The sequence below is a fragment of the Podarcis raffonei genome, chromosome 5 (genome assembly GCF_027172205.1).
Source record: "Podarcis raffonei isolate rPodRaf1 chromosome 5, rPodRaf1.pri, whole genome shotgun sequence".
In the NCBI taxonomy this organism is placed as follows: domain Eukaryota; kingdom Metazoa; phylum Chordata; class Lepidosauria; order Squamata; family Lacertidae; genus Podarcis; species Podarcis raffonei.
In genome coordinates, this window is record NC_070606.1 from 15,683,058 (window position 1) to 15,709,380 (window position 26,323).

The window sequence follows — 26,323 nt, forward strand, 5'->3', positions numbered from 1 at the left end:
CTGTTCGACAGTGGAATTTGCTGCCAAGGAGTGTGGTGGAGTCTCCTTCTTTGGAGGTCTTTAAGCAGAGGCTTGACAACCATATGTCAGGAGTGCTCTGATGGTGTTTCCTGCTTGGCAGGGGGTTGGACTCGATGGCCCTTGTGGTCTCTTCCAACTCTATGATTCTATGATTCTATGATCTACAACTCTGTTACCATGGAAGATCGCAGGAGCTTTCAGTTGTAACTTTCCTGTGGTTTTAACAACGATGCCACCCGTTACTTTGGGGTGATATTCCGGCAAACGGTTATTTCCCACTGTGCAAAATTTCGCATGCCCTGGTGGTAGCATCAAAAAGCCACACTTCCATAAAGCAAACAGGTACTGCAGTATAAAAGGAAAGTTAGAAATTGGGGCAGAGATGCTAGCATTATAGCCAGTAAAACTAAATGCAACCTGTGCCTTGATGGAAAACATTGATCTATGTTAGACAAGCATAAAGGAGTCAAATTTTTATCTCATGGACTATTCCTGCAACTCTAAACCACCTAGCCGGGTGCCTTGTTGTTGTTGTTTAGTTGTGTCCAGCTCTTCGTGACCCCATGGACCAGAACACGCCTGGCACTCCTGTCTTCCACTGCCTCCGCAGTTTGGTCAAACTCATGCTGGTAGCTTCGAGAACACTATCCAATCATCTCGTCCTCTGTTGTCCCCTTCTCCTTGTGCCCTCCATCTTTCCCAACATCAGGGTCTTTTCCAGGGAGTCTACTCTTCTCATGAGGTGGCCAAAGTATTGGAGCCTCAGCTTCAGGATCTGTCCTTCTAGTGAGCACTCAGGGCTGATTTCCTTCAGAATGGAGAGGTTTGATCTTCTTGCAGTCCATGGGACTCTCAAGAGTCTCCTCCAGCACCATATTTCAAAAGCATCAATTCTTTGGCGATCAGCCTTCTTTATGGTCCAGCTCTCACTTCCATACATCACTACTGGGAAAACCAGAGCTTTAACTATACGGACCTTTGTCGGCAAGGTGATGTCTCTGCTTTTTAAGATGCTGTCTAGGTTTGTCGTTCCTTTTCTCCCAAGAAGCAGGCGTCTTTTAATTTCGTGGTTGCTGTCACCATCTGCAGTGATCATAGAGCCCAAGAAAGTAAAATCTCTCACTGCCTCGTTTTGGACCAAACTGAGGTGCCAGGCTGTCGTTTTTGCTGTTGTTAAACGAAAAGTAGCTATAGGAGGCTGCAGTCTTAAGCAGGCAATGAGTGGATGGGGAAGAGTTACTCAGTTCTTTTTTTCTGCTCAACATTCCACCCCGCTTCTATTCTTCCCAAAGAGAGAAGGATACAAGTTCCCATATCTTTTTCTCCTCTGGGAGAGAAGTAGCTGGAAAATTACCCCACCCACCAGTTCCCTCTTTAAGATTCCAGCCTTCTGCAGTTGCTTTTTGAGTGTTAAAAAAAATCAAACTGCACACCACAGTCCTTTTGTGAAATTGCAATCTTGCATATAGGTTTGGTTGGCAATTGGTTTAGGTCTTCGGAGCGCAAGTGTCTAATTTGTGGTGAATGTTTTGAGAAAGAAGGTTTGCCATTTACAAGAACTTAAGTCAGTTTCCATCGGGCATCATTTAAAAGTGTGAAGCTGCCACATTGCGTTCTTGGTCACTGTCTTCGGGAGTAAGTCCTTTCTTTTTGGTGGAAATCTCCAACTGTTCCAATGTAGTTAACTCAGTTTTGTAGGTCTGTGGCTTAAAAATATTGCCCAGATTAAACCAGAATAAAAGGTTAGTTAGGCTGACTATACTTTATTTTCTGTTGCTCAGTTCTGTGTTTATGTTTTCTTCTTAAAATGGACATTTATTTAATGATTTTGGAAGCATCTGGAAGGGCACCAGTTTGGGAAAAGCTGTTCCACAGGATTTACGAGTACTTTAAAGAGTTGGGTAGACTCATGACTTACATCACGATCATCATTATTATTATTAGTGCTGTTTTTCTAGAAAAAGAGGTGCCGGAACTTACCATCAACACCTCCCTCGTTCTCTTAGAATGCCAATGGCGCCCACCTGAGAGGTGCCGCAATTGAGTTCCGGCGAGTTTCAGCTGAAAAAAACCCTGATGATGATTATTAAAAATAAAGATATAATTGACTTATTAATCACATTCTAAACAATCATCTCAAGGGGATGCACACTAAAGATAATTGAAGAGAGTTTAAAAGTCATAAACAGCAAATATTTTTAAGATGAAGCTAAAACCATACAAAGTAGCCTTATCAAGATAAAGACCCATTTCTCTGTCTGGGAAAGCCATTCAGAACAAAAAAGCACCGATAGTGGGTGCCTATCCTATTTTGACGGGAATGTTATTCCATAGAACAAGGGCAGCAACACTAAAAGTCCTGCTCCAAGCTGCTGTGGAACGGGTTTCTGAGATCTTTGCTGGGGGTGGAATAGATGACCATTTGGGTCAATGATTAAGCTATTCAATATCAACAACAACAACAACAAAAATGTCACATGGTCAATACTTAGTCACAACAACAAACTAATCATCCAGTATATGTCATCCAAAACCACTTTGAAGTCCATATCATTATATCAGTTTCATAATTTTTGACCTGGCAATATATTGCGAAACATCGTGCGTATGTGCGTATGCTATGCAAAAATCACAATGTGGGAAAAGCCATGAAACCAGCCAATGCTTCTCTCAATTCCTGCAGCCCCTGTTGACTCAGTTGCCTCATCTCACCCCTGCCTCATGTGGGAGGCAGTGAATCACAAGAGCAGGCACTGGCCAAAATCACAATGCAGGGAAAACTGTGAAACCAGCTAGTGCCTCTACATAAGGTAAAGGTAAAGGGACCCCTGACCATTAGGTCCAGTCGTGGCCGACTCTGGGGTTGCGGCGCTCATCTCGCTTTATTGGCCGAGGGAGCCGGCGTACAGCTTCCGGGTCATGTGGCCAGCATGACTAAGCCGCTTCTGGCGAACTAGAGCAGCACATGGAAACACCGTTTACCTTCCCGCTGGAGTGGTACCTATTTATCTACTTGCACTGGTGTGCTTTCGAACTGCTAGGTTGGCAGGAGCAGGGACCGAGCAACAGGAGCTCACCCCATCGTGGGAATTCGAACCGCTGACCTTCTGATCAGCAAGTCCTAGGCTCTGTGGTTTAACCCACAGCGCCACCCGCGTCCCCTAGTGCCTCTACATAGCTCCATCCTTATTTCAGACACTGTGATATATCTGTATAACGTGATGTTTAGCTGGTGATAGATTGCAAAGCTGAAAACCAGATAATGACCTACCCGGTACATCAAAAGAGAGCCTTCACTGAAGTTCTCAGTGGGCAGGCAGAATCATGTAGGCATCCCTTCTTAAATACCCCAGTCCCAGTCATTTAGAACTTTAAAGGCGTAAAAACACAGCCAACACTTTGAAAGGGGCTCAGAAATAAACTGGGGGCCAGTGAAAATTGGATTATTATATCAGTTTAATATGCCCAGGCTCCCATCAGCATTCTGGCAAAACAGCTCCTGCGTCCGCTGCCGTTTCCAAACACATTTCAAGGCCCAGATCTGCTTTCTCCAGGAAGAGTTGCAGCTGACACCCAAGCTGAAGCCGGACAAATGCACTCCATCAAAACGACACTCAACACCCTACCCTGCACTGGTTCTTACTAAGCAAAAGGACTTCTGTCTTGTCTGGATTAAGCCTCAGTTTGGATCTAAAGCAGTGGTTCCCTATTAGGGGTCCGGGGACCCCATCCCTTGCCTCCCCCAACTAATTTTTTGTCATTTTTGCATGGTAATATCACAAATGTTATGGTTGTTTTAGCACTGTAGAGTTGGAAGGGTCCCTGAGGGACATCTAGTCCAACCCCCTGGAATGCAGGAAATCTCAACTCAAAGCATCCATGACAAATGAATCTCCTTGAAGGGAGATGTTTCTACTTTCACCTTCCCAGACTTAAGGATCTACAATATGAAACTCCACAACTGAAAATAAAGTAACCCCAACAAGGCATTGATTTCCACCTCGGTACTAATTTGGGCATGAATTATACAGTTCCCGTTTGATAGTGTATTTTCGAATCTAGTTACGTTATAACAAATCCAAGAGGAACAAAGAGGTAATAAGACAAACTAGATGTATCTTTTTCATTCTGTCCCATTCCTGCAGTGTTGCTGATATTAGGAGGGTTGGTTTTTCAAGCAGACATAAATGTCTGGAATTTTTTTATTTTTTTTTTAATACCATTGACAAAAATTCAGTGTCATCCTAGAACACTTTGTTTCCACTGCATACTATATGGGATCTTCATTTATTTGGCATTAAGAGATGACTTTCAGACATAAGGCGTAAACCCCAATGAGCACAATAGGACCTGCTTCTGTGTGCTCTAAGGATTTATTATTATTGCCTTTGGATAATAGCTGATGGGTCTGTTGATGGAGTTGATTTACTTTTCTGCTCTCCTGCAAACCGGCTAGCTTATTCATTTGATATATACCTTGCCTTTTGAACAAATGATTCTCGGCAGCTTACAATCAGTTGTAATAATGTACATGTGTACACACACACACACAAATATATATCGTTCCAGTTTTTTAGTATATGTGCTGCCAAAGCGAGCACATAAATAAATAAATAAATAAACACACACACACACACACACACACACACATATATATATATGCACAAAGACACGCAGACCCCAAACCCACACAACTGAACAGTCCTTGGTTCCCTGGCCGATTAATGAGCCAAAACATGCATTTCTTCAGTTCTGCCATCCCAGAGCATCAAATAATTTGTCTGCCTAATTACATTTTCCCAAAATGCTAGGTAACTCCTACTAAATTGTGGTGCCCTACTTAGATAATTCTCTCTCCAGAGAGGCCCGTCTGGTACCCACTTTGCTATCTTTTGGGCACCAGATTTTTAATTAGCAATAATCGCTTTCTTTTCCCAGGCATTCACTGTTTAACTGTGATGATGTTACTGCTGCCCAGTTTTTATCCACTATTTTAATGCTTTTAAAACTTGTTACTCAGGTGTGTTGTTTGTTTTTCTGAAGGTCAATTAAGTTGCCTGAAAATTTCTATGGAAGGGTGGCATAGAACTTTTAAAGAATATATAAAATTTAGCAATATTCTTTGATTTTGGCTGAGGCACGTGAATGATAGATGTCTTCTAATCTCAGACTTAGGGATGCGGGTGGCGCTGTGGGTAAAACCTCAGCGCCTAGGACTTGCCGATCGCATGGTCGGCGGTTCGAATCCCCGCGGCGGGGTGAGCTACCGTCGTTCGGTCCCAGCTCCTGCCCACCTAGCAGTTCAAAAGCACCCTTAAGTGCAAGTAGATAAATAGGTACCGCTTACTAGCGGGAAGGTAAACGGCGTTTCCGTGTGCTGCTCTGGTGCCGGTTCGCCGGAGCAGCTTCATCACGCTGGCCACGTGACCCGGAAGTGTCTGCGGACAGCGCTGGCTCCCGGCCTCTAGAGTGAGATGAGCGCACAACCCTAGAGTCTGTCAAGACTGGCCCGTACGGGCAGGGGTACCTTTACCTTTACCTTTAATCTCAGACTTGGCAAATAATGCAAATGCTGCTGTTTGATATTTATGCACAAGTATAATATCCCCCTTTTCTCTTTTTAAATATTTTGCTATTGTGATCCTTTTTGTTTATACTTAAAAGCAATGTGTGGTTTTTTCTGGGGGTACGCAGGGGTATGCATACCCCTAAACATTTTGTGAATCTTTGTACTTTTGTCCGTTTACTGTATTTATTTCCCCCAATTTGAACTATAAAATGGTGATTTCCTTGAGTCAAAAGAAGAGTACCCCTAAACATTTTTTAAGAAAAAAAGCACTGCTTAAAAGTATTTGTTGTTGTTGTTGTTGTTTAGTTGTTTAGTCGTTTAGTCGCGTCTGACTCTTCATGACCCTATGGACCAGAGCACACCAGGCACTCCTGTCTTCCACTGCCTCCCGCAGTTTGGTCAAAGTCATGTTTGTAGCTTTGAGAACACTGTCCAGCCATCTCGCCCTCTGTCATCCCCTTCTCCTTGTGCCCTCCATCTTTCCCAACATCAGGGTCTTTTCCAGGGAGTCTTCTCTTCTCATGAGGTATTGGAGCCTCAGCTTCAGGATCTGCCCTTCCAGTGAGCACTCAGGGCTGATTTCCTTAAGAATGGAGAGGTTTGATCTTCTTGCAGTCCATGGGACTCTCAAGAGTCTCCTCCAGCACCATAATTCAAAAGCATCAATTCTTCGGCGATCAGCCTTCTTGATGGTCCAGCTCTCACTTCCATACATCACTACTGGGAAAACCATAGCTTTAACTATATGGACCTTTGTTGGCAAAAGTATAACTATACTTTTAGCAACAACAACCCACTCTTCACCCCGAGGTCTCAGAGCATTAAAACATTATATTAAAAACAGTTTAAAGCAACATATAATCTCAAAAATACACATCTCAAGTGTTGCAAGCGTTTACAAGACACAGATGCTACAGTTTCTCCAATATTTACTAATGAACCTATAATGTAAAGGGATGAATTATTTTCTAGTTGGATGGCAGTGGGGTGGCCAGGTGAAAAAGAGAAAACAGGGGTCCTGCAGCTATAATAACTGCATGTAAGAGAGAATTTTATCAGCTGTAGCTTGTAGTTCAAGGAACACTTTCTGTGATCTCCTCTTCTACCCAACTTCTGAAGGTGCAGAAGTCCTGGCCTCTCTCTCTTTCTTTTTCTCACCTGGCCACCCTAGGGGGCGGTGTGGTATAAGACTTAGAGGGTTTCACAGGGACTTCCTTTTATCTTGATGAATGCCGCAAAACTTTGTGACTGTCCCATTAATGCACGACTGTGTGACTATGTCATCTGAATTTGTGTTTCATCACGCACAACAACTGTGTCGGTCATCTGTAGAAGTCAACCCCACTTGCAATGATTTCATTTAACAAATTACCATATGCATTTATGTTCTGTCCTTGCTATCAACAGAATGGGGCGGATATCACTGTTGGCTGTTTGCAGTTTAGTAGCGCAGAGAGCTTGCTGGGGAGACCATGCATTAAAGAAAAAGGACTCAAAAATAACTTAAACAAGGTTTTAATAAGAAAAACAAAAACTCCTTTTACACTAAGTACATTAACAACCAAACCAGACCCAACCACCAACCCATCCCCCAGGGTAATGGGAGAGCTAGGTGCTGCTCCTTATATACTACACCCAAATGCTGACACACCTTAATCAAATACAACTCAGCAGCACCTGCTACGTTTCACAGCTGTAAAGCTGGGTCTCGTTATCTTACTCTGGCCCTTGCTCTGGCCCCTTAAAGACATACACATCGGGTGCAACAATGATGAACCTTTACATTTAAATAAACCATTCAACATTTCCCCTGCGGTTCATCATTGTGGAACAAAAACATAAAGCATACTTTGTACATGTCTTTCAAAACAGAATGTCCACGTTGTGATGCATCTTTTAACAAAAGCTTAACTGTTTCAAATTTTACGCTTGGTGAATAACACAAATCATAATCTTCACCTGTAATTTGTTGAGAACCCTAGCAACTATCTAGCCTTGTACCTTACAACTTCATTTTTGTCATTCATTTTAACTCTATAAACCCATTTTGAATCAATAAGTCTCATATCTGGGGTTTGTGGTACAAGAGACCAAGTGTTATGCTCTTTTAAAGAAGCTATCTCAGAGTTCATAGCTTTATACCAATTTGCAGCTTGTTGCTTAGGTAATTTCTGAACATCATTGTAGCTTTTTGGCTCAAAAACTGCCTTATTGGCATACACAGTATTAAAATGTTCATCTGCAAAACGTTGTGGCTTCTGTCTCTTTTTATCTGAACGTCTCAGTCCGGAAGGAGAGTCAGACTCCTCAGACTTAATGGGACTAAGTGAACCACTAGTTTCAGGTTGTAAACCATTGTCAGATTGAAGAGATGCCTGTAGGCTAAGCTCACGATCAGAAAACTCAAGAGAATCTAACCTCCCCTTGGGTGCCTGTGACTTTAAATCATCAAACAAATCAGATTCAACAGACTTTTTGTCTTTTTCCATTAATTCAGAAGCACCATTTCCTGCTGCTGCTTCTTCTTCCTCTTCTTCCTCAGTATTATCTATACCATCAGTATCTTGGAAGACAGCAACTCCATTCCAATTTACAGTTTGTATCATGCTTCTGGTAATATGAAATTTGCCAGTTGCTGGTACGTAAATTCTGTATGCCCCCTGCTGGTAGCCCATTAATTTTCCCTGGACACTACGTTCACCCAATTTCTGCTTAGCGGGATAATGCATAATTACATCTGAACCCCAAATGCGTAGGTATTTCAGATTAGGGCGTTTTTTAAACAGCTTCTCATAGGGGGTGACATCTAAACCAGAATGATAACTGCGATTTCTGACATAACAAAACGCATTAAGCGCTTCAGCCCAAAAGTCTTTGGGCAGATTAGCATCGTGCAGATACGTTTTAACCCCTGCCTGTAGGTCACGCTGCACAACTTCAACAAGCCCATTTTGCCAGGGACTTCGGGGGCAAGATAACTCATGAGTAGTCCCCTGCGCTTCCAGGAATTTCTCAAAATCCTCAGAAACAAATTCCCCGCCCCGGTCAGAAAATAGGTTCTTAATTGGTTTGTTAAAGTGCGTTTTTACCCAGTTGCAAAAAACTTTGTACTTCTCAAGTGCTTGGGACTTCTCAGCTATTGCATAAGTCCAACAATATCTACTATACTGGTCTATCAGAGTGAGCCAGTACTTAGAACCTCCTAATGAAGGTGGGAGTGGCCCAACTAAATCACAATGTACACGCTCAAATGGCTCAGTTACTTTCCTATCTGAGCACCTACCCTTGCGTGCAACCTTAATCTTATTCTTGCAACAGGATAGACATTGCATAAAGAATTTACATGGTTTTAAGTTGAGGCCATTAACAATATTCTTTGTCTTATTCACATCAGCAAAATTCAGATGTCCCAGAATTCTGTGTGCCTCGTGGACACACCCGGAATGAGGCCTTACATTCCTCAACCCCTGGCTTGACTGTGCTGCTCTGCAGTTAATAGGCAATTGTGAGTAGGTGCGAAAATACAGTCTATATAAACCATCAGATTCCCGGGCATATAATAGACGTTTGTTCCCATCGAAAAACTCACACATTGACTTTAAGAAACGCACAGTTATGCCTTGACGAGCAAAGCACCTTACTGACAATAAATTGTCCACTGACGGGCAGTAAATGCAGTTCGCTATTGTAATGTTTAAAGAGTCAAGTTTAACGGTACCCCTGCCAAGCGACTGCAAGACTTGTGAATTGGCTAAATGTACATTACCAATTTCCTCTTCGAAAGAAATAAACAAGCTTCGATCGTTGCAAATATGCTGAGATGCTCCTGAGTCCACAACAAAAGACTTCCACTTGGCACGTTTAAGTCTTTTACGATCTGTTGTCCTAGCATGGAAAACTCGCGGCTCGTTTCTGTCTCTACTATACAATGTCGGCTGCTGGGCTGACGACCGTGACTGACGAACAGAAACAGGCTTGGGAGTACTTTGCTTTCTTTTGGATCTGCAGTCCTTTGCAAAATGTCCTTGCTTATTGCAGAACCAACAACGCTTTGCTGCTTTAAATGCAGTTGTATCACCACAGGTTTGCATATGGCGTTCCTCATTACTTCTGGAAATAGGAGTGCTTATGGCACAAGCCTCCCTTCTGTCCAACTCGCCCATTAATCTTGCCGTCACCCCTTCCACAGTTAATTGTGCTGGTGGAACGGCAGATATCTGGCTAGCTATACCATCGAAGTCCTCATTAAGGGAACATAGAATGATAAAAACATACTGAATATCAGGTATGTCCATGTCCCTTCGAATTAATTCACCGCGTATTGCTTCCAGACGTCTCAAGTGTGCTGCCAAATCACCACCAGGCTGCAACTTCGTCTGGTACAACTGCTTGAAAAACGTCAATGCAGATGCTGACTCTTTTCTAACATGCACTGCTGCAAGACTGTCCCACATTTCTTTGGCAGTTTTCTTATTTCTTATATAGACTACTTGCTGGTCACTGACTGCCAAATTAATTATCGCCCTGGCTTTTGCATCTCCTTTTGACCAAGCATTAGTCACAGGGTCAGGAGGGTCATCAGTTACATAGGTCCATACTTCTCTAGAGGTCAAAAGCGCCTCCACCCGAAAAGACCATAAACTATAGTTCTCATCTGTTAGCTGTGGGAAGACCAGAGCCTTCTCAGCTTCAGGAACCCGGTCAACCATTCTGGAACTCTTCCAGACCCACAGAACTACGCTAACAGGAGAAGGAGTTTTCAAACCTTTCTCAGAGTCCAAAAATATGCAGTCATCCACTCAGCAACTGGGCCCATAACCAAAGATGTTGGCTGTTTGCAGTTTAGTAGCGCAGAGAGCTTGCTGGGGAGACCATGCATTAAAAAATAAAGGACTCAAAAATAACTTAAAAAAGGTTTTAATAAGAAAAACAAAAACTCCTTTTACACTAAGTACATTAACAACCAAACCAGACCCAACCACCAACCCATCCCCCAGGGTAATGGGAGAGCTAGGTGCTGCTCCTTATATACTACACCCAAATGCTGACACACCTTAATCAAATACAACTCAGCAGCACCTGCTACGTTTCACAGCTGTAAAGCTGGGTCTCGTTATCTTACTCTGGCCCTTGCTCTGGCCCCTTAAAGACATACACATCGGGTGCAACAATGATGAACCTTTACATTTAAATAAACCATTCAACAATCACCCCCGCCCAGAATACAACCATACTTTTTAAAAGATTTTTATTAGGGTTCCTCAACAGTATTTTTTTAGTGTAGCATTTTGGATCACAACGTACAGCAGAGCTTTCCAAACTGTGTGTCGCGACACATTAGTGTATCGGCTGCAGTGTGTAGGTGTGTTGCACGAATGCACCCTGTACTCCTCCCAGGGCTGGAAAGAGGTTAGTTTAACTTCCGGTTTGCTAGTAAAACTGAATTTCTGTGTCGCAAAATGATGTGTGTCTAAAAATGTGTCACCAACGTGAAAAGTTTGGAAAGCTGGCATACAGTACATTTCTATGTGATGTCTCTGCAGTGGGATTAATACGATAACAGCTTTTCAGTTAGTACCGTATTTTTCGTCCCATAGGACGCTCCGTCCCATAGGACGCACCTAATTTGGGGGGGGGAATAAAGGGGGGGAAATTCCTTTATTTCCCCCCCAAACCAGGTCGGGGGATGGCAGCGCTGCGCCTCCCCGTTGTCCCCTGAGCTTATGGGGCTGGCCGATGTCTGCCCGGCACGCGGGGCGCTCTGCTTCAGGGCACCTTGCGCGCCGGGCGGCAGGCTGCTATCCGCAGCGTGGGGAGCCCTGCGGGAACTCCCGCGGGCTCCCCAGGCTTGCTGATAGCTTCCTGAAGCCTGGAGAGCGAGAGGGGTCGGTGCGCACCGACCCCTCTCGCTCTCCAAGCTTCAGCAAAAGCCTGTATTCGCCCCATAGGACGCACACAGATTTCCCCTTCATTTTTGGAGGGGGAAAAGTGCATCCTATAGGGCGAAAAATACGGTATATCTGATTCTGAAACTCCGAGAGAGGCAAAGAAGGAATTTCGGCAGAAGGAACAGCTAGGCAGAATTAAGGAGATTGGAGAGAAAGTTCAGACTGGTTCAGCTCAGTAGGTAGAGTAGAGAAGAAAACAAACAGCTGAACTGAGCCATGATGTTACAGCCTGCCGTTCTTGATGCCGTCGCTTGGGAATTGGTGGTGGTGCATATATCATGTGTTTTTGATGCCACTCAGGATGCTAGGAGACCTAATTGGATAACTGCATCCTCCAACTGCCACCTTCAATGCTTCATTCAGAAAGTAGATCTGTAAAAGGGTCTGACTGGAGACCATTGGCTTCCAGTACATGAAAGCTCCAGAGATCAGTACAATGAAAACTGTAGGAGCCTTTCTTGTCAGGGCTCAGGGGCAATAGCTAAAATGCAAAATGATGCAAGTAAGCTTCAGTCACATCTAGGAAAGGGGGAGGGCATGGGACCAGATCCAAGTAGAGTGGAAGCAGTAGAACAGGAAGGAGATGGGAATAGGGATGGTGACATTCCTCTTGAGCTGCTTGGGGACCATTTCTGCTGGAGAACAGAAGGTGCTGGTGGCCTAGAACCAATAGCTGGTGAGCATATTCAGATTCCTGGACCCTCATCTCAGCCAGAGAAGGAAGCCAGCACATCAGTGGTACCTTGGTTCTCAAACTTAATCCATTCCTGGAGTCTGTCCGACTCCCAAAACCATTTGAGAACCAAGGCACAGCTTCTGATTGGCTGCAGGAGCTTTCTGCACTCAGTCGGAAGCCGCGTCAGACGTCTGGCTTCTGAAAAGCGTTCGTAAATCGGAACACTTGTGTGTTTGCGGCATCCGGGAGCTGATTTGTTTGGGAACCAAGCCATTCGGGAACCAAGGTACCACTGTACGTTGACTAACACGGCCATAAGGTGCAAAGTGAAAAGCGTTACACGCTTCAGTTAGGAGAGGCGCTTCAAGCCCCCAAAAATGGAAGGAACGTTACAAGGTGAACAGGAACATCGCCAGCTCTGTGCGACCTCCTTTGCTGTGTATAGAGAAGATATGTTGTATCGATGAACAGTGCTTCTCCTTAAGTGCAGTCCAGGCTCCCCCTTTCTTCCCTTGGACTAGCAAGAATTGGGCCTGTGTTTCCGAATCCCAGCAATGAACTGTGTTACATGATCAGCGCCTGCCAGGAGAACAGGGAGGAGAAACGCCGGCTACCCTGCAGCGCAGCAGAAACGGGTGCAAAGCGGCACGTTTGGCAGGATGGGAAGGTTTGGATCTCGTTGTGATCATCTGACATGGAACGGATCTCTTGTCTTCTGCCAAGTCATGCCGTTCGCATCCTGTTCCCCACGGCCGCTCCCCTCTCCTGCGCAATGTTAACTCGTGCATAGAAACGAGTTACTCCCACGGTAGCTAGCCCTACTTCTGCGCTGGAGCTGCCTCCCTCTTGGTTTGCAGCAGGGAGGGGCTTTTCTTCCAACGCTGTGCAGCTGTTGGGAGCTGGGGCAGAACGATTGCTTTCTAGGCTTCATCCCTACAATTCCAGGTGAGGGAGCCAGAGTAGGAATGGCACCGAGGGGGAGTGAGACTCATCACTCTAATGCTCAAAACATTAGAAAGATCTGTCTTCTCTTGTTATTCATCACTGATGACTAGGTCAATGGTTATTTGCATGGCTGCCCCAATATATTCACTCAGAGCTCATCGGAATTTCCGTAGCAATTCTCGTATTTCTTCCTCTTTCCAGAAATGGGGGGGGCACTACTAGATATCTTTCCCCCGCTCTGATGGTAGGCATTTCTTTAAGGTCATTTCCCCCCACTTACCATATAATTTACTAGCTGATGGAAAGGAGTTTACATACCCTGAAAGTCTCAAAGTGAGTCATTTCGGAAGATTGTTAAGACAATATAGAAAGTAAGAGTGAACTGGGTTTCTTTTCATGTTTAAATCAGATTATCAGTGTGTCCCTTTCCTTCCATTTACAAATCTGAGGAATTCACATGCAGTTTTTCATGTCGCTCTCCAAAACACCCACACATCCTCACTGCCCAAGTAAGGAACTGCAAAGCAGCAGTCCTGTCTGCGATGTAACCTTGTTCACCCTAAGTACCGCCTGGCTCCAGGTATTCTGAACAATTAGAAAGGAGCAGGAGTGGTTCCTCTCCCCTGAAGTCCGAACTGGAGTAGATCTGTTTGGAACACAGTTGAAGTGGTCCCCCTACAAAGTTTTGTTTGATTTTGGACTATTTGGTAGTATTCAACACCCATTCCACTCAGAGTGGAAGTTTAATAGACACATCTAACTCAGGTCCATTCATTTTCATAGTTCTACTCTGAGTAAATTCAACCCACTAAGTCTGGGACCAGGATGAAACGGTTGCGTTGTCAATTTCGCCTTCACACGTGGAACTAAGAATGTGCACATTTGAGGCAGCGCTTAGAAGGGCGGCGGAGAGCAAGGCAATGAATCTCAAATCTCTGAAGCCCCGGTCCCAGGAGAGTCGCAACTTCCACCGGAGAGAAAAGAAGTAGAGTAGATAGCAAAATGGAGGTCCCTTGCTGAGACATATTCGCTCTGAGTGCAGCGAAGTAAGCATTTGGATCAAACCCCTTAGGTTTGAATTTATTTGGGTCCATTGCCTCTGGCAAGATATAGGAAGTGTGGAAAAGTCAGGGCTGCATCTGCAGTCAATTCCAAGGCCTGGAATTTGCCCCTTGGTGATATTAGTGTGCTGCTGAACTTAAAAATAGTTTTATTGAGGGCATTTTTACCTAGTCGGAACTCACAGGAACTCAGTTCTGGCATCTCTCAGGCGGGCGCCATTTTTACTCCTTTCCCCTTCCCTCATTGCTTTATGTTTTACACTAGTGCTAAACCTTGCCATTTTTCAGTTAGTTAATCTTTTATTATTTATTCACTTGAAAAATTTATGCTCTGCCATTCCTTTAAGAAGCTCAAGGTGGCATGTGAAGTGATTTAAAGACCAGGGACAGTAAAAACAAGAAATAGGAAAATACGACAGCAAGCAGTGGTACCTCGGGTTAAGAACTTAATTCGTTCTGGAGGTCTGTTCTTAACCTGAAACTGTTCTTAAGCACCACTTTAGCTAATGGGGCCTCCCGCTGCCGCCATGCCGTCACTGCACGATTTCTGTTCTCATCCTGAAGCAAAGTTCTTAACCCGAGGTACTATTTCTGGGTTAACGGAGTCTGTAACCTGAAGCGTATGTACCACTGTATTTAAGACAAAACATACCCCCTGGTATGTCAGGGTACTAAAGCAGTCAATGGCTTTGACCATCAAACACCTTCTTCTAGAAGAGGAAAAGGGTCCTCACAAGACTTCAGAATGCCACCAAGGAGAGGGGCAAGACTACCTTCCTTAGTGGGCTCCTCTTTACCAACCACCTGAATTTGGGAGGACTGCTTTGTTGGGGGCTCTTGAACACTTGGTAGCTCAGTCGGTAGAGGGCCAGACTCTTAAGCGTAGGTGTCAGCGCTGCCCGAGGTCCCAGCTCACACAAGACCAACGCTGCTTCGTTCTTTAGTATAAAAGTCTTTATTGAAGTTCAGTTTCACTTCCACACGCGCAGCGTGCAACGCTACGTCTGTAACCTTAGGCCGCCGAAGCTCCGTCTGAATCTCCTCCCCCCTGACACCAGTTTAAGATTCTAGCCTTACTCCACCTCTTCCTCTGTTCCTTCCTTCTCTGGGTCCGCCTGCTAGTCGGGGTCTCACCCTTCCTAGACTCTTCTGACGCTGAGTCCCCTGACTCTTCCCCCTCCCTCCTTCGGGCTTTAGGACCTGGCTCCCAATCCGGGTTTTCTGCTGTCCCGCGCTCCTCCACATTTGAACTTGGCGCGCGCGCGCAGCCTCCCACTTTCCTTCTGACCATTACACTTGTGTCACTGCTCCCTCCTTCGGGGAGGCTAGCTGGACCTGACCTCCCCTCCGTTTCTCCACTTTCCGATGGGGGCGTGGTCAGCCCTGACTCATCTTCTCTCCCCGCTGGAGGAGAGGCTGGTCCTGATTCATGTGACTCTTCCCCCCCACTGCGCGCTGGTGGGGGAGCTGGTCCTGATCCTCCGCTGCTCCCTTGGGAGTCCCCGCTGGCCCCTTGCTTCTGGTGCGTCCCCCCTGGGACCCCCCTTGCCCTTACCATCGGCGCCCCCTTCTGGGAATCTTCTGATTCGCTGGAGAAGCTCATGGAATCTCTCGGGTCACTGTCATATTCCCCTACGCTCCCCTCGGATTCCTCTCCTCCGCTCTCTATTTGCTCTCTCCCCTGTGCTTCTGCTCCTGAGCCTCTGACAGTAGGGTTGTGTGTTCAAGCCACATGCTGGGCAAAAGATTCTTGCATTGCAGTGGAGTGGACTAGATGGCGCTTGTGGTGCCTTCCAGCTCTACAGTTCTATGAGGGACGCCAGTGGCGCTGTGGTCTAAACCACTGAGCCTCTTGGGCTTGCCAGTCAGAAGGTCGGCAGTTTGAATCCGTGCTGTGTTGCAAGACTGAGGGGCTGAGTGATAGCACCCTTTGCAGTTGCTAGGCAATTTAAAGGCACTCTGTAGCCTTTTTCAGATTTGCCATGGAACCTAGCAAAACATATAGGGACGCAGGTGGCGCTGTGGGTCAAACCACAGAGCCTACGACTTGCCGATCAGAAGGTCGGTGGGTCGAATCCCCGCGACGGGGTAAGCTCCCGTTGCTTGGTCCCTGCTCCTGCCAACATAGCAGTTTGAAAGTACATCAATGTGCAAGTAGATAAATAGGTACCACTACGACGGGAAGGTAGATGGCGTTTCCATCCACTGCTCTGGTTCGCCAGAAGCAGCTCAGCCGTGCTGGCCACATGACCCGGAAGCTGTACGCCGGCTCCCTCGGCCAATAAAGCGAGATGAGCGCCGCAACCCCAGAGTCGGTTACGACCGGACCTAATGATCAGGGGTCCCTTTACTAGCAAAACACGGCTGTCTCATGAATCTAGCTACCATGGTTGTAGTGGTAAGTATCCCCATCTGTCACACAGGAGACCGGGGTTCGATTCCCCGACGGGAAGCCATGGACGCAGGTGGCACTGTGGTCTAAACCACTGAGCCTCTTGGGCTTGCCGATCGGAAGGTTGGCAGTTCGATTCACCGCAACGGGGTGAGCTCTGTCCCAGCTCTTGCCAACCTAGCAGTTCAAAAGCATGCCAGTGCAAGTAGATAAATAAGAAGGTTAACTTCATTTCCGTGCACTCTGGCACTTGGCATGGTGTCCCGTTGCGCCAGAAGTGGTTTAGTCATGCTGGCCACAGAAACCGGAAAACTGTCTGTGAACAAACACCGGCTCCCTTGGCCTGAAAGCGAGATGAGCGCCGCAACCTCAGTCACCTTTGACTGGACTTAACCATCCAGGGGTCCTTTACCTTTTACCTTTTACAATTCTATGATTCTAACAGGTTCTGTTATGTACTGAGTTGAATAGGATCCAAAATGCAGCAGTCTGATTGGTCCTAGAACAATGCAGCAGTATGATTGGTCCGCAGGAGCCATCCAATCCAGCTGCAGGTGGAAGTGAATCCACAACCTGATTGGCCTACAGGAGAGTCCAGGAATTAGCCAATCACGTGCAGCCCATTGTGTAAATAATGTATATAAAGCAGACATTCTGGGGGAACTTCCATTCCTCCTCACCACTATGAGCTGAATAAAGAGCATTAAATCCAACTCTGGTGTTTCTCAGGCTGCTCTCCGGAGGAAATAAGAGCACACTTCTTGCGGCTGCCACCAAAGATACCGGCAGAGAGAAAGCCTTAGAAGCGCCAAGGTGATTACCCCGCAGTTCATGTAAACCATGGATACATAGTGAGGGGTTTCAATACAGTCCTAAAATGATGAGAGGGCACTCTTCCTTATACTGCTACCAATATGTTTCCAAGCCAAGGTGCTGTCTATAAACCATAAAGCCATTAAGTGGTCTGAGTCTTGGATATCGCAGGGAGCACTTGCAGAACCCCATAACGTGAGATTGGCTGGGGCAGCCATGCTTTTGGATCTATTCTGAAGGATCTGAAGGCAGCCCTGTTTAGGGAGATTTTTAACGTTTTACAGCTTTTCTATTATTATTATTATTATTATTATTATTATTATTATTATTTATTATTATTCTGTTGGGAGCTGCCCAGAGTGGCTGGGGAAACCCAGCCAGATGGGCGGAGTATAAATAATAAATTATTATGATTATTACTACTGTACTTGGAGGTGGTTTCTACTAACATGCTTAGCATTTTGTAAAGGTAATTAGATTGTGAACCTGTGGGTAACAGATTTGGTTGTTGTTTTTTAACTTCTATATAGCTTTTTGTGTTTTCAAGTGCTGTATTATTTATTTTATCCTTTTCTTACATTTATGTGCTGCCTTCCATCCATCATGGAACCCGAGACATCCCATATTTGGTAGAAATAATACAGTTTTTAAAGTACTATTATTAGTGTTAGTATTGATTGCCATCATCCAATGAATCGCAGAAGCGTCAGACCTAGCGATTTGGGCCCTGTGCTATATTTTTGGTCCCTCGGAAGCAAAAGCTGCGCTGAAAGGCGAGCTTGGGACAGGATCCATGGGAGGGGCAGGGGCAAACAGAGTGCCCTTCACTCTGGCATTTGCTCTCCGCCAACCTGAAGTGACGTGGGCTGTGCCAGCTTTCTCATCTGCCCACTTGGCTTCCCTCCCCACCGACTTGTTCAATGGATTTGTTGGAATTAATCATCTTGGTTTGCAACCCTGGCGCCAAGCCAGCATCGCCGAGGCTGTCGCCATGGAGACAGCTCGGCTTGGGCTTGATGCATTTAAGTCTGCGTTGTGTTTGTGAGGGAAAATGCAGCGTGCCAGCTTCCCTCCGCCCTGGCGCGGTGTGGAGCCAGTACCGAGCCATGATTCATGAGGCAGACGGCGCAGGAGAGACCCGTCACTTGTCCCCAACCCCGAAGGGATGTGTCACTGTGTGCGCACACCCCGGCCTGCTTTAGGGTCCTTTTCCATGTGCGCCTTTGTGGGCGGGGTGGGGTGGGGAGACAGAATCAACTCTCGTCTTCATTTGCGGTCAGGTTTTTGTCCGTGACGCCTCCCTCCGTATCTGCGAATCTCTCTCTCTTTTTTCTGTAGAGATCCCTTTGATATTGGGGAGCTGCAAGGCCTTTCCGCATTAAGAGATGCGCAGAACACCAGCTTCCTTTTGAAATAAGAGGCAGGTCTTTGCCAAGGCTGCAGAAGCAGCAGGTTCTGTTGAAGGGCGCTGGGAAATAAGGCAGAGGAGCAACAGGTCATTCGCACTTAACCTACCTCCTGTTCTTCGCTGCAGCTCCTCAAGTCTCTGCCTCTGAGGCCTTTATGACCCCAAAATTATATTTCAACAAAGCTGGGGACTGATAGAAAGAATAACCCAAACTCGTCCCGAGCCGTAACCATACTGTGGGCTGTGTGCAGATGATAGCTTAGTAGAATATTGTGGGGAGAATGAAAGACAATAGACGATTGATGGCTTGATTGACTGATTAGATGGATAAACCTGATAGGTTTACTATGTTCAAGGAATCATAAAATTGAGTGAAATATACTCAGAGTTGAGAATAGATTTTATGCTCTTTATTCAGCTCACAGTGGTGAGGAGGAATGAAAGTTTCCCCCAAAATATCTGCTTTATATACATTATTTACACAATGGGTCGCACGTGATTGGCTAATTCTGGGATTCTCCTGTAGGCCAATCAGGTTGTGGATTCACTTCCACCTGGAGCTGGATTGGGTGGCTCCTGCAGACCAATCATACTGCTGCATTGTTCTAGGACCAATCAGACTGCTGTGTTCTGAATCCTATTGTTCTAGGACCAGTCAGACTGCTGCATTTTGGATCCTATTTTGTAGAGTTGGAAGGGACCCCAAGGGTCTTCTAGTCCAGGCACTAGGGACATTCTGCACCTGGCGATCGGCCACCTGCAACCAAGTGAAGATGTCTGGGCACCAGGATGGCGCCTGATGTCTCCACCATCTGGATGTGCATGTCTGGGGATCCTTGGAGCTTGACTGCTTTCACACACAGGCAACACATCCTGTCTGTTATATTTTACCTGCACAATCAGGATGAATTTCAGGAACCAAAAAGACGTCTTGAAAATACAACGGCTTTCAAGCTATCTCAGCTCAAGCCAACTAGGCATTTTGTTTCGGCATCTGTAACCTGGTTTAAGGAGCTGTTTGGTGACTAGCTTATATATCCGAGTTCCTAACATGGATCTAGACCAACTCCCTGCAATGCAGGAATTCTGTTCTGCGCTTTCTCTCTCTCTCTCTCTCTCTCTCTCTCTCTCTCTCTCTCTCTCTCTCTCTTATATTTGGCTAACGTTGTCTACAGTATAGGCATTGCTTTTTCTTCACTGTGCTCTTTCAGCTCAGCTACCGTGATGAACAACACATTCCCCACCCACAAAGCTCGTCCCACCCCACTCCTCCGTGGTCAGATTAGTTTTGTGCATTTTTTTCCTACTTCTGTAGTGGGTGGGTGGGTTGTGTTTTAAGTAATGTACAGGACATTTGCATGCTTACAACTAATCATTTTAGTTCTTTAAAAATAAAACAACAACCCCCCTCCCTTGACTCACATGATGAGTAATATACATGCAAAGTTTAGATCAGTTTTTTTCTTGATTTTTAAGGTTAAGTCAAAAGTGTCTGCATACGCACTCATCTTGAAAGCAGCAAAAGGCTGCCTCTTTCTAGATAATCATGTTCTGCAATTTCTTAACTTTTAAAATCCATTTGTGTGTGTGTGTGTGTGTGTGTGTGTGTGTGTGTTTTCCCCTTTCAAGCCAGAATTAGGTTCTTTGACTTTTTCTGGCCAGCTAAACCAGGGGAGATGGGACGCGGGTGGCGCTGTGGGTAAAAACCTCAGCGCCTAGGGCTTGCCGATCGAAAGGTCGGCGGTTCGAATCCCCGCGGCGGGGTACGCTCCCGTCGCTCGGTCCCAGCGCCTGCCAACCTAGCAGTTCGAAAGCACCTCCGGGTGCAAGTAGATAAATAGGGGCCGCTTACCAGCGGGAAGGTAAACTGCGTTCCGTGTGCTGCGCTGGCTCGCCAGATGCAGCTTTGTCACGCTGGCCACGTGACCCGGAAGTGTCTCCGGACAGCGCTGGCCCCCGGCCTCTTGAGTGAGATGGGCGCACAACCCCAGAGTCTGTCAAGACTGGCCCGTACGGGCAGGGGTACCTTTACCTTTTAAACCAGGGGAGGGTAGCCATTGAGTCTCAGACTCTCAGTAAGTTAGGGACTTCACCTCCATGCAAAGACAGGCTCTAGCAGATTAAATGGACAAGACCAATAGTGGGTCCAACCGTCAAGAAGCCTGATCTTTTGTTCCCCTTCCTTCCCTCCCCCTCCCCTTTTTGTGAAGGTTGCCCGCTCTGGGATCCCACAGCTGGTTCTCCCCTGGTCTCCTCGCTGGCCCAAGTGGGACTAATTTAGCCAGCTAGCCCTGGTGATCACCCAATGTTTATTGGCTGGATTTCCCCCCTAAATTGATTTTTGATTCTTGATTTTATTGTTATTTACACTTTATACCGTATTTTATGCTTTTTTTGTAGTATCAATTAAGTGTTTTGTTAGCCGCCCTGAGCCCAGTTTCCTGAACCGGGAAGGGCGGGGTATAATACCAGGCTAGACAAACCAGTGATCTAACTCTTGTATAAAGCAGTTTCCTAGGGTCCTTTCTACCTGGCAAATCCCTTAAATGTGTCTTGGTGAAAACCGAAGACTTAAAAGGAAGCCACATGCCTGCCACACTTAAGAAAGGATCATGCAGTGAATAGATTTGGTTACTTTTGACCCTACATGACCCTACAGCAGGCATGGCCAAACTTGGCCCTCCAGCTATTTATATATGTATCATTTTTATTGGTTTTGAACACGTTTTCCAAACATAACATCCCATCTTATACAATATAACTAAAACTTTGGCTATCACAGCCTAGGACTTCCGTCAACCTCGACTAATGGTTTTCTAACTTTCTTTCTGATTTTGCATTTTAATTTAATAGTTATTGCTATAAAATCCAAAGCTTAAATAAACTCCTTCTTAGTCCTTTTTCGCAATAATTCATATAATTCAAAACTTCTTGCAACCCTACAAGCGATGTCAATTGATTGATGATTATTATTATTATTAAGAAGGTGGTTTCTGCGTCTGCTGTAGAGGGAAGTGGGAGGTAGGTGGGTGGTAGCCCATCTAGAAGAAGGAAATAATTGATGTTAAACCTCTGCTGCCTTGTGGGTTATCTTTGGGAGAAGAAAAGACTAAGGAGTAAGCCCTACACAGATCCAGAGTAGAATACCTAAGACGGTTGGATGGCACCTTGTACGCCTCCTTCCAGCAACTCCTGCAGCCAAGCCAAACGTATTGCTCTGCTTTCCTTTGGACCACATCATTGAGGCTGAGAAGGGGGTCCTGTCAACTGGGCAGGCCAAGACCTCCAGACACACTGCTCAGGCTTGCACCCCAGGGAGGTTGCTTCGATGATGCTAATGCAGTGGTTTAACTTCACCCCCAGATGTGCACTCCATTGTTTCTGGAGACAGACAGATGCCAACAATGAGTCTTGTCAGTTTCATATCGCCGTTGGCGTGTATGGGTGGGGGAGACCTGTGGCCTCCCATGTGCTGATGGGTTGCCATCAGCCACAGGCAGCAAGGCCAGTTGGTGGAGACGATGGGAGCTGCGGTCTAGCAGCAACTGCGAGGGCCACCGGTTCCTCACCCCCAGGCTAGAAGAAGCAACTGCAGCCAGGATCTAGGAAAAGGGCTTTGTCTTCCTGCAGCAGGGCTTTCCTCCTCCTCGTCCACTTGAAAATGGTCAAGGCACAATGACTGGACCATAGGCAGGGTGAGCTATTGGTGGGGCCGGTGTGGGGCCTGAGCTGATTTTAAAACGCTGCTTGTTTGCCGTGCAGAGACGAAGAGGAACTGCGCAAGTCGCTTTCCGAACTGGCAGACCCCAACCCCAAGTCCATCAAGCGCATCAGCAGCTGCAGCAACCCTTTCCTGGATTTCTCGCAGGATCCCAGCATCGCTACATACAAGCACAGCCTCCTCGTCCGCAAGAGCCACGCCGAGCCAGATTGCAAGAAGAGTAAGTCTGATATTGGTGGTGGTTTTTAAGTTAAAATAGGTTAATTAAATTGATGGGGGGAATTTAGGAAAAGTATTTTAAGAATAAGTTTTGAAATATAAAGATTGAGGTTTAGAAGTTAAAATTGATTAAGTAAATTGAATTAGAGCAAACAAGGTAAAGTGGGGGGACAAAAATTGCTGAGCTAAAAATTGGAATTGGAATACAAGAAGGGCAGGTGTGGGGAAGTCAAGGAAATTGGGCACGGAATGTAATTAAGGTAAACTTTTTCAACTGTTGCTTTTTTCTTTTTCTTTTCTTTCTTCTTTCTTTTTTTTCTTCTCTGTTTTTCTTTTATATTTTTTTGAAAATTTTAATAAACATATTTTTTTTTAAAAAAGATATTGGTGGTGGTGTGCGGCGCAATGAGGGGGCTTCCTCTTGGCAATGGCACGGGCTGCCCTTGACCACACATGAGGAAGTGAGCAAGGAGGTGCTGGTCTGCGCTGGGCACCGCTTCCTTTTAGCCCCACACAGGCAGGAGGAAACTTTTAAAATGGCATCGCCTTTGAAGGCAGGATCCTTGCCCTGTCTTTGGCCCAAGAAACACACCTTGCAAATATTTCAGCTTTGCCAAGGAGTGTGTAAGCAAAAAATTATTATTTAGGGAAGTTTTTAATGTTTGATGTTTTACCGTGTTTTTAATATTCTGTTGGGAGCCGCCCAGAGTGGCTGGGGAAACCCAGCCAGATGGGCAGGGTATAAATAATTTGTTGTTGTTGTTGTTGTATAAAAGCTTATGCAGAAAGACATCCTCCCCAGTAATTTATTAATTTTTTAAAAACAACCCAGAGGGGCTAGTATGTGATCCGCTACTGATGTTCTCACATGTCCAGAATTGTGTGGTGAAACATCTATGGCAGCCAGGTCTGCTGCACCTGGAAAAAAAGGATGTTGGTCACCAGAGTCTTTGTCCGTGTCTCACATGAGGAAAGACCCGCCCCCCCCTTTTATGTTCATGGAAACTCCCTGTATGACTAACTCCTCTGCCCTTACCCACACAGCATATTGTTTGGATTATCTTGCTTGAGGTGCACCTATTGGGCACCTATTTAAAATCAACCCCCCTCTCTTATTTCAAAACAATTCAAAGGGAGTTGCAATTTTTTTGCCGGAAACAAAAGCCCACCATTTTTTCTGACCGATTCAGATTCTATGGGAGTTTGTTTTAACCAGCAATTGCTGTCGCAAAGGGGCTCCGTTCACAAATTCCAGCCAGTCCTTTGTCCTTCCCTGTTCCTTAAAGTGTTTTGTACAAGCTCTGCAAAGTTACTCTTCCCCTCCTGCAGTCTTGTGGAGTCTCTGCCATTCCTAAAGGGTCTAGGATGGGTTGCTGTACTGTGTTGATGGCGCCACATACAGGCTGCGTCTTAATATCTCCCGCTTCATCAGTGGAAATCTGGTGAGGAACAGGTTGCAATTCAAAAACAAACAAAAAAAGCAGTGATGGTATGGTTTAGATCAGGGGTCGGCAAGGTTTACCGGCCATGGGCCGGATCACTCCCACGGAGATCGTCCGTGGCCCGGACTGGCACAGCATGACGCCAGAAATCGCATCTGCGCATGCTCAGACGCTGAAAATCGCACCTGCGTAGAAGCAATTTTCAGCGTCTGGACATTCGCAGACACGATTTACAGTACAGTGGTACCTCGGGTTACATACGCTTCAGGTTACATACGCTTCAGGTTACACACTCCTCTAACCCAGAAATAGTGTTTCAGGTTAAGAACTTTGCTTCAGGATAAGAACAGAAATCGGGCTCCGGTGGCGCAGCAGCAGCAGGAGGCCCCATTAGCTAAAGTGTTAAGAACAGTTTCAGGTTAAGTACAGACCTCCGGAACAAATTAAGTACTTAACCCGAGGTACCACTGTATCTGCATGTGTGCAGACGCAATTTCTGGCGCTGCTCGGCAAGTCCCTGTGCCGCGCTGGTTTAGGGGGACTCGCCAAGTGGGTGGCTCAGTTCAGGGGTGGCTCCTGGGCCGGTAAAACGGTCTTCATGGGCCGCATTCGGCCCATGGGCCACACGTTGCCGACCCCTTATTTAGAACATCTTATCCAAGGATAAATGGTGGTTCATATTTGCCTTAGCAGTGTTCTTGGTGTTTATCTTCAGCTTCTTTGAACAGGGCCACTTAAGCACTTCTGTCCACATGCATGTGTACTCAGAAGCAAGCCCCACTGAGTTTAAGTGTCTATAGGATTGCAGGCTAGGGTGGAGTCCAAACGACATGTGTTGCAGGAGCAGGTCAGGAACGTTCGAGTCAAGTATGGCTTTTCCTCAGGATGGATTGCGGAAGCTGCCGCAGATCTCTAGCCTGGGGCAAGGGGGCGGGATGTGGGGATTTTTTTTTTTTTTTTGTTTCCTGCAGGTTGCTGGGTTTTTAATACCATTGCAATTTTGTGCCAGATGTGGCTGGCAGCATGGGACCATGCATAACCTTCAGGGAGGGCACTGGGAAGGTTGCACAGAGCGGTTGGTGGGGGGGGGGAAGGTTGTACTGGAGAGATTGCTGGGTATAAACTAAGCTCATTCTGCCAGGTGACAGCCTATTCCCTTAGGTCACTTTGTCTGGGCATGGTTTTCAATTAGGGGCAGGGGAGCGGGGTGCAAGGCGAGGACGTTCTTCCAGGTTCACAGAGGGCAGTTAGCACTCGGGGAACAAAGTCATTTGCCTGGTGTGAAGGTACCTGCCCATCCCAAAGTATGCATCCACGCTGCGCCCTCCATTTTCCCTGCAAAATCCTTCCTAATCCCAGGCAGCTAATGCCTTTTTGATCTGATTAGATGCTGTGCCTGTATGCTTCGTATCTGTTGCCGAGGACAGAATTACCTGGCAGGAGCCACTCGCTGCGCCTGCTTCCTCTCAGTGGAGCTTCAACAGCTTCCTGATGCCTCTGCCCTAGAAAACAGCAGGATGGGACCAGCCCTGTCCTTGCCAGCCCCGCCATACAGAATGTGCTCATTCCCAGGCCCCCAGAAATTCATGCCTCCACAGATCTTGCCCCCCTCTCACTGAGGCCTTTAGCTTTTGCAATGACTCTTCTCCCTTTTCCTTGGCAGCCCCAAGAGGGAAGAGGGGATGGAAGACTTTCCACGCAATCCTGAAGGGCATGATCCTGTATCTACAGAAGGTAACTAAAGCATGATTTCCATTGGCTGGAATAAGGGAGCCAACCCAGTTTTCCCCATGGTTTTTGCATGTTTTGTTCTGTTTCCAATAACTCCGTTCATTAAACTGAAATGTTGACTAGGAAAGCTGGGACTGAAGACGAGGAGTATTGAGATTGGCTGGGCATGGAATTCATTGGGAATCTCCTCTTTCCCCGCCAGTTCCCTGCTCCATCTGCCAAGTTGTTGATCTCAAGCCCCTGCCCTCATTTACGTACATGTGCAATTTCTGACATCTTTCCCAACTCTGCCCATAGCATGAGCTTTCCTACACGGCCAGAGAAATTATATTCTCTTGTCCTCAGGATGTTGTTTAGACCCTTTCTGAACTGAAAGT

At 46.1% G+C, this 26,323-nt stretch overlaps 1 protein-coding gene across 2 annotated transcripts in view; it reads left to right on the top strand.

Moving 5' to 3' along the window:
• Positions 1 to 26,323, top strand: part of PSD (pleckstrin and Sec7 domain containing) — a 105,712-nt gene that overhangs the window by 72,345 nt on the left and 7,044 nt on the right. For both annotated transcript variants that reach the window (XM_053387964.1, XM_053387965.1), the window contains exons 11-12: positions 22,596 to 22,774; positions 25,879 to 25,949. In XM_053387964.1, coding sequence (XP_053243939.1) covers positions 22,596 to 22,774; positions 25,879 to 25,949 — 250 coding nt within the window. The remainder of the gene's footprint in view (positions 1 to 22,595; positions 22,775 to 25,878; positions 25,950 to 26,323) is intronic.